Source organism: Halichoerus grypus, chromosome 8, assembly GCF_964656455.1.
Source record: "Halichoerus grypus chromosome 8, mHalGry1.hap1.1, whole genome shotgun sequence".
Lineage (NCBI taxonomy): Eukaryota > Metazoa > Chordata > Mammalia > Carnivora > Phocidae > Halichoerus > Halichoerus grypus.
Genome location: NC_135719.1, coordinates 130,517,216 through 130,529,547, shown reverse-complemented (window position 1 = coordinate 130,529,547; position 12,332 = coordinate 130,517,216). Strand labels below are relative to the sequence as shown.

The following is a 12,332-nucleotide window of genomic DNA, read 5'->3' as shown; positions in this document are numbered from 1 at the left end:
AATTATGCATTGACTAGAGCATATTCTTCCAAGATTCTGAGTCTGATTCTATGGGAACTCTTCTACAATTCTGTAGATTGTAGATGATAGCAATGCAAAATAATTTTGTCTATAAACATGGCAAATTCTGTCCTGTTTGGTAGAGAGCTTCAAGTGATTCCCTCCCACCCTCTGACCATGAAAGAAGTTACTTTTGCCTCCATTAGCACATTCACTTCAATATTCCTTATCTATAAATGTCCATTTTGTGGATTCTTTTTAAACATAATTGCAACATTTTACCAGTTTCTTCACTGTAGTAGGTTGAATAGTGTCTCCCCCCCACCCAAATTCCATCCACCTGGACCTCAGAATGTGAACTTATTTGGAAATAGGGTCTTTGTAGGTGTAGTTAAGCAGAAATCATCCTCGATTAGGGTGTGCCCTACACCCAATGACTGGTATCCTTTTAAGAAGAGGGGAGGACACACGGAGACACAGATACACAGAGAAGGCTGTGTAAATAAAGAGGCAGAGACTGGAGTCATGCCGCTACAAGCCAAGGAAAACCAAGGATGGCAGTCAGTCTTCAGAAGCTAGGAAGTGACAAGGAAAGATTCTTTCCTTGAGTGTGCGAGGTTAGCATAGCCTTATCAGCACCTTGATTTCAGACTTTAAGCTTCCAAAACTGGGAGAGAATAAATTTATGATGTTTTAAGCCACCCAGTTGTGGTACTCTGTTATGGCAGCCTTAGGAAACAAACACTTAGAGTTAAATAAAATCTTTAAGGTGTTCAATTTATTGCTGTAGGAGAATCATGATTTTACCTTTCTTTGAAAGTTATCCTTTAACATCATTAACTCACTTATACCTCCCAGCAATTGAATGAGGCAGGATATTATTACCCTTATTTTACAGATGAAGAAACTGAGGTTACAGAGCAAGTAGGTAATGGTCCTGATGGGGTCCAGAACATGCTCCCAAAACATGGCATCTTGGCATAGTGAATATTTTAAGCTGGAAGAATCTGAGAACTAGCAGGTGCAGAGGACTATCTGACCTTCCCCTAGAGCAGATCATAAGACCTTCACATGAGAGGTGACTTCCCTATACCCAGAAGAAAGGAGCATCCTTATCTCAAAGACCAAAGGAAAACAAGAGGAATCTGAAGGGACAGAACTTGCCGTGTGCCCCAGTTTTCTACACTTAGCTCATCCCCTCTTTTTGCCCTATCACATTATTCCATGACTTCCCACTCTTTATCAAACCTGATGTAGAAACACTCAGGTTTAATCACTTCCTTGGGTCTTCATTTCCTTATAAGGACCTTTGGGTCCTCATTCCATGTCACACAAAACTGATATTAAATACATTTGTATGCTTTTCTCTTGTTAATCTTTTTTTGTTGTTGTTGTTATGAGGGGTCCTAGCTAAAAATTTAGAAGAATAGAAGGAAAAATATTTTCCTCTTCTCTACATTCCCAAAAGCATGCCTAGGAAATGGTAGAGCAAGGCATTCAACCAAGATGATCTCACTCCAGAAAGAGTACTCTTCACCACTTTACTCTCCTGCCCCTATAAATAGCATTGAGATAGCTAAAAAACTTAGGATTCCTGGTACTTATAAAGCCTAATTTAATAGATTTTCTAGAATTTTCTAAGTACTTGGAAAGCAATTAAAGGGCTTTAAAATAAAATATACTAAATTTGTACTTAAACTATGTATTATTTTATGAAATTGTTTATTAAAATATTATTACATTATAAAATCTTCCTTGAATTATTATCATTAACTAAATTTACAAATAAGATAATAAATATATGGAAAACTGAAAAAAGAACTAGTCTTTACATTCATTACTTTAATGAATCAAATATTTGGTTTTAAATCCAGTTACCCCCAATAAGTCTTCTTCTTCTTTTTTTTTGGCACAAAAGCTGCCCTTACCGACATAAGAATTCACCTTGACCTGTATTGTGTTACAAAGAAAGTAGTAACATATTTTGTTGCCCAACATATTTTGTTGTTTGTTCCAAGTGAAGAAATCCAACTCTTTCACTGATCAGGTGAGAATTCTTCAAAGCTCTTCAAATGAGCAGTTCCATCCCCTGGAGCACCACTTTCTCACCCTCCACTCCACACCTGCAACTCCTTATGCCCAAATCCTACCGGTTCAGGATGTAGCTCAAAACCTCCCCTGAACCCAAGTTTAAGTCAGTCCCCAACCCTATCCCCACCAAGTATACTCTCAGCATATTTACACAATTCAAGTTATATGTTTATATGATTATTTGATTAATATTCAGCTTCCACACTGATTGCAAGATCCCTGAGGGCAGGGACATGTTGATGTTGATGTTGTTCTCCACCAAATCTAGAGTGTGAGCACAGTGTCTGGAACATAGCCAGTGCTCAATAAATATTTGCAGAATAAAGGAAGTGATGAGCAATTTGAGGGCATATAGCCCCTCTTTGGTGGAAAATTCCGCCTTGTGTGTGTGTACTCTTAGAAGGACCCAGTTCTTCACCTCCCACTACAGACAAGGAAAGTCAGGGAAAAGGGACCTCCCCGCCTCCCACCCCCCGCCCCGCAGCAGCTAAGACACAGCATGTAACGTATGGCAGACAATCAGATGCTCCTATCTAGGAAATCGCTTCCTGGCTGGTGATTCAAAGTGGCAGGAACAGTTGAGAAATCACTGAAGGCAGCGCACAGACAGTCCAGCGGCTACAGAACGAGGTGCCCAGCACCACAGATGTCCAGTGGCTGTGGTTATGGTGTTGTCTATGGAGTTGTTCCAACCAGATGGTTGGCTATTGCTGCAACTCCCTGCCTGCCCTGGGCTCTGGCTTCTTTTGAAAGCCTGGATCTACAATGATTCTGTAAATTACATGTTACTGTTTCAGAACATTTATTCCCTCCTTACGCTAGACAGAGTGGGTTTTCTGTTACTTTCCATCAAAAACCTTGAGTTGCACACACAGAGGATAAAAAGAGAATAAATCATGGAGTCTACAAGCATGAAGCAATGCCATCTTTGTAAGACGCAAAATATTGGGCTGTATTTGACAAGCACGTGGGTGCTAAAGCAGAGGGCTTCTCTTTAGGCTGGAAATCAAATGTTATTCATGTTATGACTACCAATTGTGACTAAAACAGTTGTGAAATTGGGGACAAATCCACATTTCTCTAAGCAAGGAAAGCGGGTATGACATCAGATTGTTCTAGGTGGAATGCTCACATGGGATTAAACAATATCAAACCACACAGTGGAAAAGGGATTCCCTTTCCCATGGTTTTTCAATTCTTCTGATACCACCAAGGACAGAAAGTTGAATTGGTGTCTCTTTAATATTTCTCTAACACTTATCACTCTTCCCTTTTAACAAAAAAAAAAAAGTCAGCTTCAGGCTTAGAGCATTCACAGGCAATAGTCTTGAGCTAGAATATAATTACATTTATGTTTTCAATGTATTTAGCTTTCTGGATTACCTCCTCTTTATAGCAAGTCATGCTGATTTCCCATTTATCGTCGCTATAGAAGCTTTTTAAATAATTTTTTTTCAGTTAGTGGGTCACTTAAAGATAACGAGTGAATAATAGCACAGGTGGAACACAGGGAAAAATCCTGAAGACGGTGAGTGAGTGTCTTCAGTTTAGAAAAAAAACTGGGCTGATCCATCAATTAGAGCCACAGATGCAAAATGTAAACAATGGAAGCAAAATCCAAAACCTGAAAACAACAATAGCCACAACAGCTCCTTCAGAAACATTTCTGAAGGAACACAAGTGTGTGATGGACAAACCATCACTCCACCGGAGTTGGAGGGAGTTGGAGGGGGTGGAGGGAGTGAATGTCACCATCATTAGCCTGAAAGCGGGTAGGTCAAAGGACAAGACAAGGCAAGGCAGCACTTTCTTGAGGAAGAATCCACATAAATCCAGAATGACTGTCTAACCCCATCCTCCTCCTCATTCAGAGAAGGGATGGTACTCTTGTGCACACAGGTAACAAATGGTAAATCTCTGAATGAGGGTAATAGGTCCATCTTGCTATCCTTGGTTTTGAGGTAATATGATCTATAACTGTATGCCAACATTTAAATTTTTAGTTTTATTCTGCTGGCTTAATTTAATTTCCCTTAAATCAGTAATTCTCAATTAGGAGGAGCATTTTTTTTTTTTTTTTCAAACTACCTGTATATCAAAGATTCTAAATGTTCCCCTGGGAAGTAGGAATAGCAGTTCTCCCTTACTTCCTAACTAGTCAGAACCACTGTTAAAAGAGTGAATCATGCCCCCTTGGAGGGGAGGGGAAGTGGAGAAGAAGATTCAGAACCACTGTTTCAGTGAGAGCCAGGAAGAGTGTAACTCTCTCCCATCCATCTACCAGATCACGTGGCAAGTGTATGGGTAATGCAGAAAGGGACAATCTGTTTACCTTTCAGCACCATAATACACGGATAGAAGATAAGGCTTAGGAAAAAATACTCTCAGCACCATGATAATTTGTAAAACAGCTAGGCAGTGTTTACACAGCATCGGGTTTCAGAAAAGTGGTTACCACCCAGAACAGGTTTTTAATGACAAAGGTCTGGTTTGTTTCAGCAGGAAATGCCCTCTATAACCTAGATATAGTCTTTCTTTTCCTCCCTCCTTCCCTCCCATCCTCTCTTTTCCCCTTCCCTCCTTCTTTTTGTTCTTTTTTCTTTCCTCCCCCTAACCTTCTACTCTTCTGAGTTCTTACATTTTTCTCTCCTTTCTCCTTCCTTCTTTCCTCCCTCCCTCCTCTCTCTCTCTTTCTTTCTTTCTTTCTCTCTCTCTCTCTCTAATGACCATACTGGGGAAAAGCTGGGTGAGACCTGCTTTCATCTGAGAGCAGGGGGTTTCAGAGGCAGCTCTGTGCTATTTCAAATCTTGGCACCACAACGTATAAACTGCATGACATTGAACAAATTGCCTCACTTTTCATGCCTCAGTTTCTCCATCTATAAAATGAGAGTAGTAAAATTACCTACTCAGTGGGATTTTGTGAGGAGTCAATGGGTGAGTTCGTGCAAAGTGCTGAGGACAGGAATAATAAGCACAATATAATTGTTAGCTTTACAGACTTGACTTCTCTCATAAGCTTTCCTTTGTCAAAAGAGTTCTACTGCCCCCCAAAGATTTGAAAGTCACTTTGCTACTGTTGCAGATGGCTGTGGCCATTGTCTAAATTGGCATGTCATTTCACTCATGCTTTTCATCAATTTCTCTTCTGTATCTCAGAATAACTTCATTCCGCAGAACACCGTCCCTCCCCTGCCCCCCACTCCCATTGTTTTCAATGTCTCCCCACTACTTCTTATTTTTTGTGATTCAGTGGATCCCCTCACTTGCATCAAAGACATCAGAATGCACCTAATTGAACCCCCTCTTTTACCCAGAAATAATCTTGGGTCTTCCCAAATAAATGATCTCACCTAATTTCACAGTTGGTGAGAGAGGGATGAAGAGAATACATCCTGACTCCTAGTCCATTGCTCTTCCTCCAACATTATCCTTTCTCCTCAACATTGGGTGGAACTATAAACAGGATGACTCTAAGTTTCCACCCATGGTCAGAGCCATTCTGCCCGCTTTAAAGCAGTCTCTGAAGAAGTGATGATGTCTCTGGCCTTTTATTCTCCCCATCACACAAAGGACAATCTGAGACTAGCATATTCATTTGTTCATTTATTCAGTCAACAAGCTTTTGCTTGAGCACTAAATTAGTTCCAGGCCCTGTGCTGGGTACAAGGAATTCAGGGTTGAAAGACAGGGTCCCTGTGTTAGAGGTCAATTCTTGAGTTGCTATTAGTGTTCATATCAAGTGAAAGTCAGAGTCAGCCAGGCCTAGGCAAATTGGGGAACAGCAGCTCTTTAGAAAGGACAACTCTCATTTTCATCCTGTACCAAAGTTTTGTTACCTTTTCCTGTGTTATGAGTAACTAGTGTGTCAGCAATCCCAAATTTGGGCCATTGAGTTTTTACTCCTTACACACACACACACATACACACACACCTTTGGTCTATTCTTAAGCTCTTTTTGTGCACTTCTGTCCACTTTTGCAGCTGCCCTTGGCCTCTTGATCCTACCCTCTCCTCTCCCAGGTACTCACAGAGTCTGCGTGCTGGGCGGGAGACTGGGGATGCGGTGGATATCCTTGCAGGTGACTCTGAAGTCATCCTCCTGGTGGCACTCGCAGGGGGGAGACGGACACCCTTTCTCCCCCAGGGTCCTGGGCAGGGCGAGAAGCAGCGCCAGCTGCAGAAGGGGCGTTGGCCTCATTTTCCAAGGGTCCCAAGGCTATTTCTTCATTCTCCACGATCCTCTGGGCCCTCTGCGCTTTGGGTTCCCGCAGGCTGAAAGACAGAGGGAGCGTGGGAGGAGAGAGGGCTCGCTGGGGTTGTGACTTCAGCACCCAAGAGGAGGCTGGAGAGGGGAAAAGAAGTGGCTCTTAAGTGTTCTGTTTCCCTAGGCAACTCTCCACCCAAACAAGCCTAATTGCTTCACTCTCCGTGCCCCGAGCCACGCACCCCGCTCCGTCGGTTCCCGACACTCAACACCAGTCCGGGCTGTCCCTTCTGCTTTCTAACCTGCCCCGCGCGCTTCTGCCAGGAGTTCTCTCCAAAGCCTACTTTAGACGCTGCCTTGTCTCTAAACCCAGTGGTCCACGTTTTCCGGTGGGGAGCCGGGACCACCTGCACGCACTTCAACCAGAGAAAGTCCCCGCGGCTGGACTGTCCCAGGGCGGACGGGGGTCCTGCAGAACTTCAGCTTCTCCCGAACCTAAGAAGCCTTTGCGGGGAGTCGGAGGCGGGCGCACCTCGCTGGCCAGCCGGAGTGCGGCCGCAGCCGGGCGCAACACCCCGGGCGGGTCCTCGCTGCCCGCCGAGTTTAGCGCAAACCGGGACCGCTGGGCGCGAGCCGCCACGAGCACAGCAGTCACCGCGCGGAGTCGCCGGGCGGCGCGGGGCTCCTAGGGCAGCGGAGGACTCCGCGAGGCAGGTCAGGAACTGCGCTCTGGGGCCATCTGCTGCGGAGAACAGGGAACTGCAGGAACACTTCCGAGCCCTGATCAGAACTCTGAATCCGGCTTTGCCATAGGATTTGAAGTTGACGAGTCAATTCTGGTCTGCCCAGGAATTTTATTGAGCCATATTCTGCCCCCCTTCCCCCCCACCATCCCCCAAAGATGGGAAGAAAAAGAATGCGTAAGTGGCACACTATCACCTACTTACCAGTCTTCGCATAGTAGCTAAAAAGATAATTTAAAATATAAATCAGATTGTCCCAATTTCCCTCTTAGAAGCCTTCAGTTGCTTACTAATTCTTCTTGGGGGTAAAGAGAATATCAACTCCTCACATACTGTGTGATTCCATTTATATCTTCTTCTGGGACAGGGACAGGCGATGGAAATCCGAACAATGATTAGAGAGATTGACCAGAAAAAAGACAGGAAAGAACTCACAGGGGTTATGGGAATGCTCTATATCTTAATTAGCCTGGAGCTTAAGTGGATGTATACATTTATTAAAATTCATTGCACTGTACACTTAAAATATTTCAAAGCTTATAAGCTTTTATTAATAATCACCGCAAAATAGAAACAACCCCAAATTCCATTGACTAGGTAATGAACAGTGATACCTCCATACAATGGAAATACTCTATTGCAAAAAATAAAAGGGGGGGATAACAAAATTAAAAAAAAAAAAAAGAAAATGATATATAAATTCTTTAGCCTAAGCACTAAGGCCCTACTTTAGGGGCTGGTAAACTTTTTCTGTAAAGAACTATATAGTAAATATTTTAGGGCTTTGTGGGCCACATACGACCTTTGTCACGTTTTCTCCTCCTCCTTCTCTTTTTTTTACACAACCCTCTACAAATATAAAAGCCATTCTTAGCCTGTAAGCTGTACCAAAACAACCCTGGGGAAGGATTTGACCTGAAAGCCAAAGTTTGCTGATCCCTGCCTTTCGAGGTCCAGCACCTGCCATCACTTTGCTGGACCTGGAACAAGACAAGTTTATTATCACCTCCAGGATTTGTTGTCACTGGAACTCTATGCTGTGAAGGATCTGTCCCCAGATGTTCACATTATTCAAATCTTGCTTTAAATATCACTGCCTCAGAAAGGTCTCCTCCGACAATCCTGTCTAGTAATGCCCCCATCATATTACCTCATTTCACTGTCACCAAACCTCTTATCATTGGTTATTGTTACTGATTAGTTTACTCATTTATTGCTTGTCTCTTTCGGCCCTCCCATCCCCGTCAAAATGAAAACTCTAGGTGTGCTAATCAGGAAAGAAAAAGACACAAAGTACCCAAGTGTTCTGTTTCCCTAGGCAACAGGTATGAGAGAGTTGACATTAGAACACAGTACACAGCTATGAAGAGGATGACAAGAGGATATTATGGACACATTTATGCCAATAATTTAAAATTTATTAATGTTCTCAAATAAGCAGCTTTTTGTGTCATAGATTCTATATTGTTATTCTATGTTCTATTTCATTGATATATGCTCTGATCTTTATTGCCTTTTTTTGGGGGGGGCATACATTGGGTTGGATTTGTCCTTCTTAGTTTCTTTTCTCTTTTCTTTTCTTTTCTTTTTTGTTTTTTAAGTAGGCTCTATGCCCAACATGGAGCCTAATGCAGGGCTTGAACTCACAACCTGAGATCAAGAATCAAATGATTAATGGACTGAACTACCTACATACCCCTGTCCTTCTTAGTTTCTTAAGTTGAAGTCTGGAGGCATTGATTTGAGACATTTTCTCTTTGATAATATTATCGATATATTGAGGTATATATATTCCCTATAAGTACTGCTTCAGAGACATAAGTTTTGATATCTTGTATATTTATTCTCCTTCAGCTTAAAATACTTTCTAACTTTTAAAAATGTCTTCTTTGATTCATGGGTTATTTAGAAGTATATGAGTTTCCAAATGTATGGGGATTTTCCTGATATTGTTCTGTTACTAATTTCTAAAAATATTCCATTTAGAGAAAGAATATAGTTTTTATGACTTGAAAATGTTTAAATTTAGTGACACTTGTGACTCAGAATGTGGTCTATTTTGATAAATGATCAGTGTACATTTAGAAAAATATGTGCATTCTGCTGTTGTCAAGGCATGCATTCTGTAACTGTCAATATGTCAAATTGTTGATAATGTTCAAGTCTTATATATTTTTTATGATTTATCTACTTATGTCGATTATGAGATGTAGGTACTGAAATTTTTTACTACATTGGGGATTTTTCTTTTTTCCATTGCATTTCTGTCAGTTTTTGCTTCGTGTATTTTGACATTCTGTTTATTAGCTACATAAATGTTTAAGAACTCTATTATTTTCTTGGCAGATTTATGCCTTTATCATTATTAAATGGACTTCTTTATTCTTTGTGCTATCCTTTATTCTTTAATCTACTTATTGATAGAGCCAATCCAACTTTCTTTTGGTTAGCATTACCATGTTACTGTTTTTCTATACTTTTTTTCATCCTCTTTATGTCTTTATTTTAAAGTGCATTTCTTATACGTACCATAGAGTTAGGTTACTTTCAACCTGACAATCTCTACCTTTTATTTTGGTTGTATAGATTATTTATATATGATGTCATTAGTGATAATAAGTTTAAGTCCATAATCTTGCTATTAGTTTTTTATTTGTCCCACTTGTTTTTTGATCTTTTTCTCCTTTTTTTTAAACCTCCTTTTGCATCAATCCAGGAACTTTCATCATTTCATTTTATCTTCTTTGTTGTCTCACCTATAACTCTTTGTCTGGTTATTATAGCGGTTGTTTTAGGGTTTATAGAATGCATCTTTAAGTTATTATAGTCTACCTTCAGTTGATATTATACCACTTTATGTATGATTTAAGAACCTGACTTCCATTTTTTTCTCTCCTAGAGCCTTTTGCTTCTGTTGCCATGCATTTTACCTACACATAAGTTATAAGCCCCATAATACATTGTTATTTGTTAAGATAGCCAATTTTCTTAAAGATGTTATTTACTTATTTGAGAGAGAAAGAGACAGAGTGCATATGCATTAAGGGGAGGAGGAGGGGCAGAGGGAGAAGCAGATTCCCTGCTGAGCAAGGAGCCCAACAAAGGGGCTCAATCCCTTGATCATGACCTGAACTGAAGGCAGACGCTTAACCACTTAACGGACTGAGCCACCCACGTGCCCCAATAGCCAATTATCTTTTAAAGGAATTTAAATCATAAGAAAAGATTTTCATTAACATTTCTTGTAGTACAGATCTTCTGGTGATGAATGATTTCAGCCTTTGTGTGTCTGAAAATGTATTAATCTTGCCTTCGTTTCTAAAGTATATCATTGCGAAACATAGAATTAAAGATTGACAGTATTTTTCTCTTTTAGTATTTAAGAAATATTGCTCCATTGTTTTGTTACTTGCATTGTTTCCAATGATGAATATTCTGTCATAATTTTCTTTGTTCTTTTGTAACACACTTTTTTTTTTCCCCTCCCTCTGTCTGCTTTTAAGACTTTCATTATCACTGGTCGATTACCATGTACCATGATGTATTTTTCTTCATATTTCTTGTGCAGTATTTTGAGGTCCTTGGATTTGTGTATTTATGGTTTTCATCAGATTTGGAAATTTTTTAGCCATTATTTCTCTATATTTTTTTCTATCCCCTTATCTCTCTCTAGTCTTTTGAGGATTCTGATATTATACTTATATTAGGCTGATTAAAGTTGTCTCACAAAGAGCTCATTGATATTTTTTCATTAGAAAATTTGTTTTTCTCTCTGTTTTTCATTTTGGATAGTTTCTTTTGCTGTGTCTTCAAATTCCTTTTTTTTTTTTTTTCTCTGAAATAGTTGATCTGCCACTAATCCCATCAGTATAAATATCATCTCAGGTGAAGTTTTCATTATCTAGAATTTCAAATTAAGCCTTTTTCATATTTTCCCTGTCTCTATGTAACTTCTTGAACATATAAAACACAATAACTATCTTGATGTCTGCATTTGTTTAATGCTGCAACAAAGTATCACAAACTTGATGGCTTGCAACAACAGAAAAATAATTCCCTCCTAGTTTTGGAGGGTAAAAGTCCAAAGTCAAGGTGTTTTCAGGTACATGCTCTGTGTGAAGGTTCTAGGGGAGGACACTTCCTTACTGCTTCTAGCTTCTGTTGGTTGGCAACGTTCCTTGATGTCCCTTGGCTTCCGTCACTCCAGACTCTCCTCATTACAAGATGTTCTCTCTGCATGTCTCTATGACCAAAATTCCCTCTTCATATAAGGACAGGTGAGCCCCAATCCAGTATAATAACCTTCAATTTAACTTGAATATCTGCAAAGACACTATTTCTAAATAAGGTCACATTCACAAGTACCAGGTATTAAAACTTCAAGATATCTTTCTAAGGGACACAATTCAATCCACAAAAATGTCCTTGTTTGGTAATTCTAACATTTTTGTTAGTTCTGGGTCAGTTTAGATGGGTTTATCTTTCTCCTTAAAAAAAGGTTGCATTTTCCTTTTTCTTGGCATGCCTGATAATCTTTCTTTGGATAGTAGATATTGTAAATTTTACTTCTTTTGGTGCTGGATTCTTTGCCTTCATAGAAATATTCTTGATATTTGTTACCAGATATGGTTAAATTACTTGGAAAACAGTTTGATATTTTTGGATCTTGCTCTCAAGGTTTTGTTAGGTGGAAACAGAATAGCATTTGATCTTTTGCTAGATAGTCCCCATTCCTGACCCAAGACTTTTCTGAGTATTCTACCTAATGGTCCATGAATAATGAAACGTTTCAGTCCAGCTGTTGGGAGCAGTCACTATTTCTGGTCCTATGTGACAAAGAGGCACTTTTCCCTCCAATCTTGTTAGATGCTTCTTTCTCTAGCTTCAGTATCCTCACAAGCATGTGAAGATGCATTCTCTGCAGAATACTCCATGGAGACCCTTCTTGGTTCTCTGGAGTTTTCTCTCTATATAGCTCTCTTCTCTCCAGCTTTTGTACTGAAGACTCTAGTTACATTGGGCTTTTCAGATTCTCAGCTCTGTTTCTTCAATTCAGAGCATGCCGTGGGCTCTGCCTGGCTTCTCCTGGTACCATGGCCTGGAAATTCAAGGCAGTAAATTCTGTTAATCGTAAGGCTAATCTTATTTGTTTCCTGTCTCTCAGGGATCATTGGCCTTTTTGTCTAATGTTTACTGTCTTAAAAAGCATTGTTTTGTATATCTTACCTGCTTTTTTTGTTTGATTCTGGTGGGAGGGTAAATCTGGTCTCTGCTACTCCATCCCTGCTAGG

At 40.1% G+C, this 12,332-nt stretch overlaps 1 protein-coding gene across 13 annotated transcripts in view; it reads right to left on the bottom strand.

Annotated features, from left to right (window-relative positions):
• Positions 1–7,020, bottom strand: part of TSHR (thyroid stimulating hormone receptor) — a 155,321-nt gene extending 148,301 nt beyond the window's left edge. For 5 of the 13 annotated variants that reach the window (XM_078054046.1, XM_078054057.1, XM_078054054.1 and 2 more), the window contains exons 1-2: positions 6,643–6,748; positions 6,123–6,436 (exon numbers count right to left, since the gene is read on the bottom strand). In XM_078054046.1, coding sequence (XP_077910172.1) covers positions 6,123–6,292 — 170 coding nt within the window. In that variant the 5' untranslated portion in view covers positions 6,293–6,436; positions 6,643–6,748. The other 8 variants (XM_078054049.1, XM_078054052.1, XM_078054048.1 and 5 more) reach the window with 8 other exon arrangements.
• Positions 7,021–12,332: the final 5,312 nt, after the last annotated feature.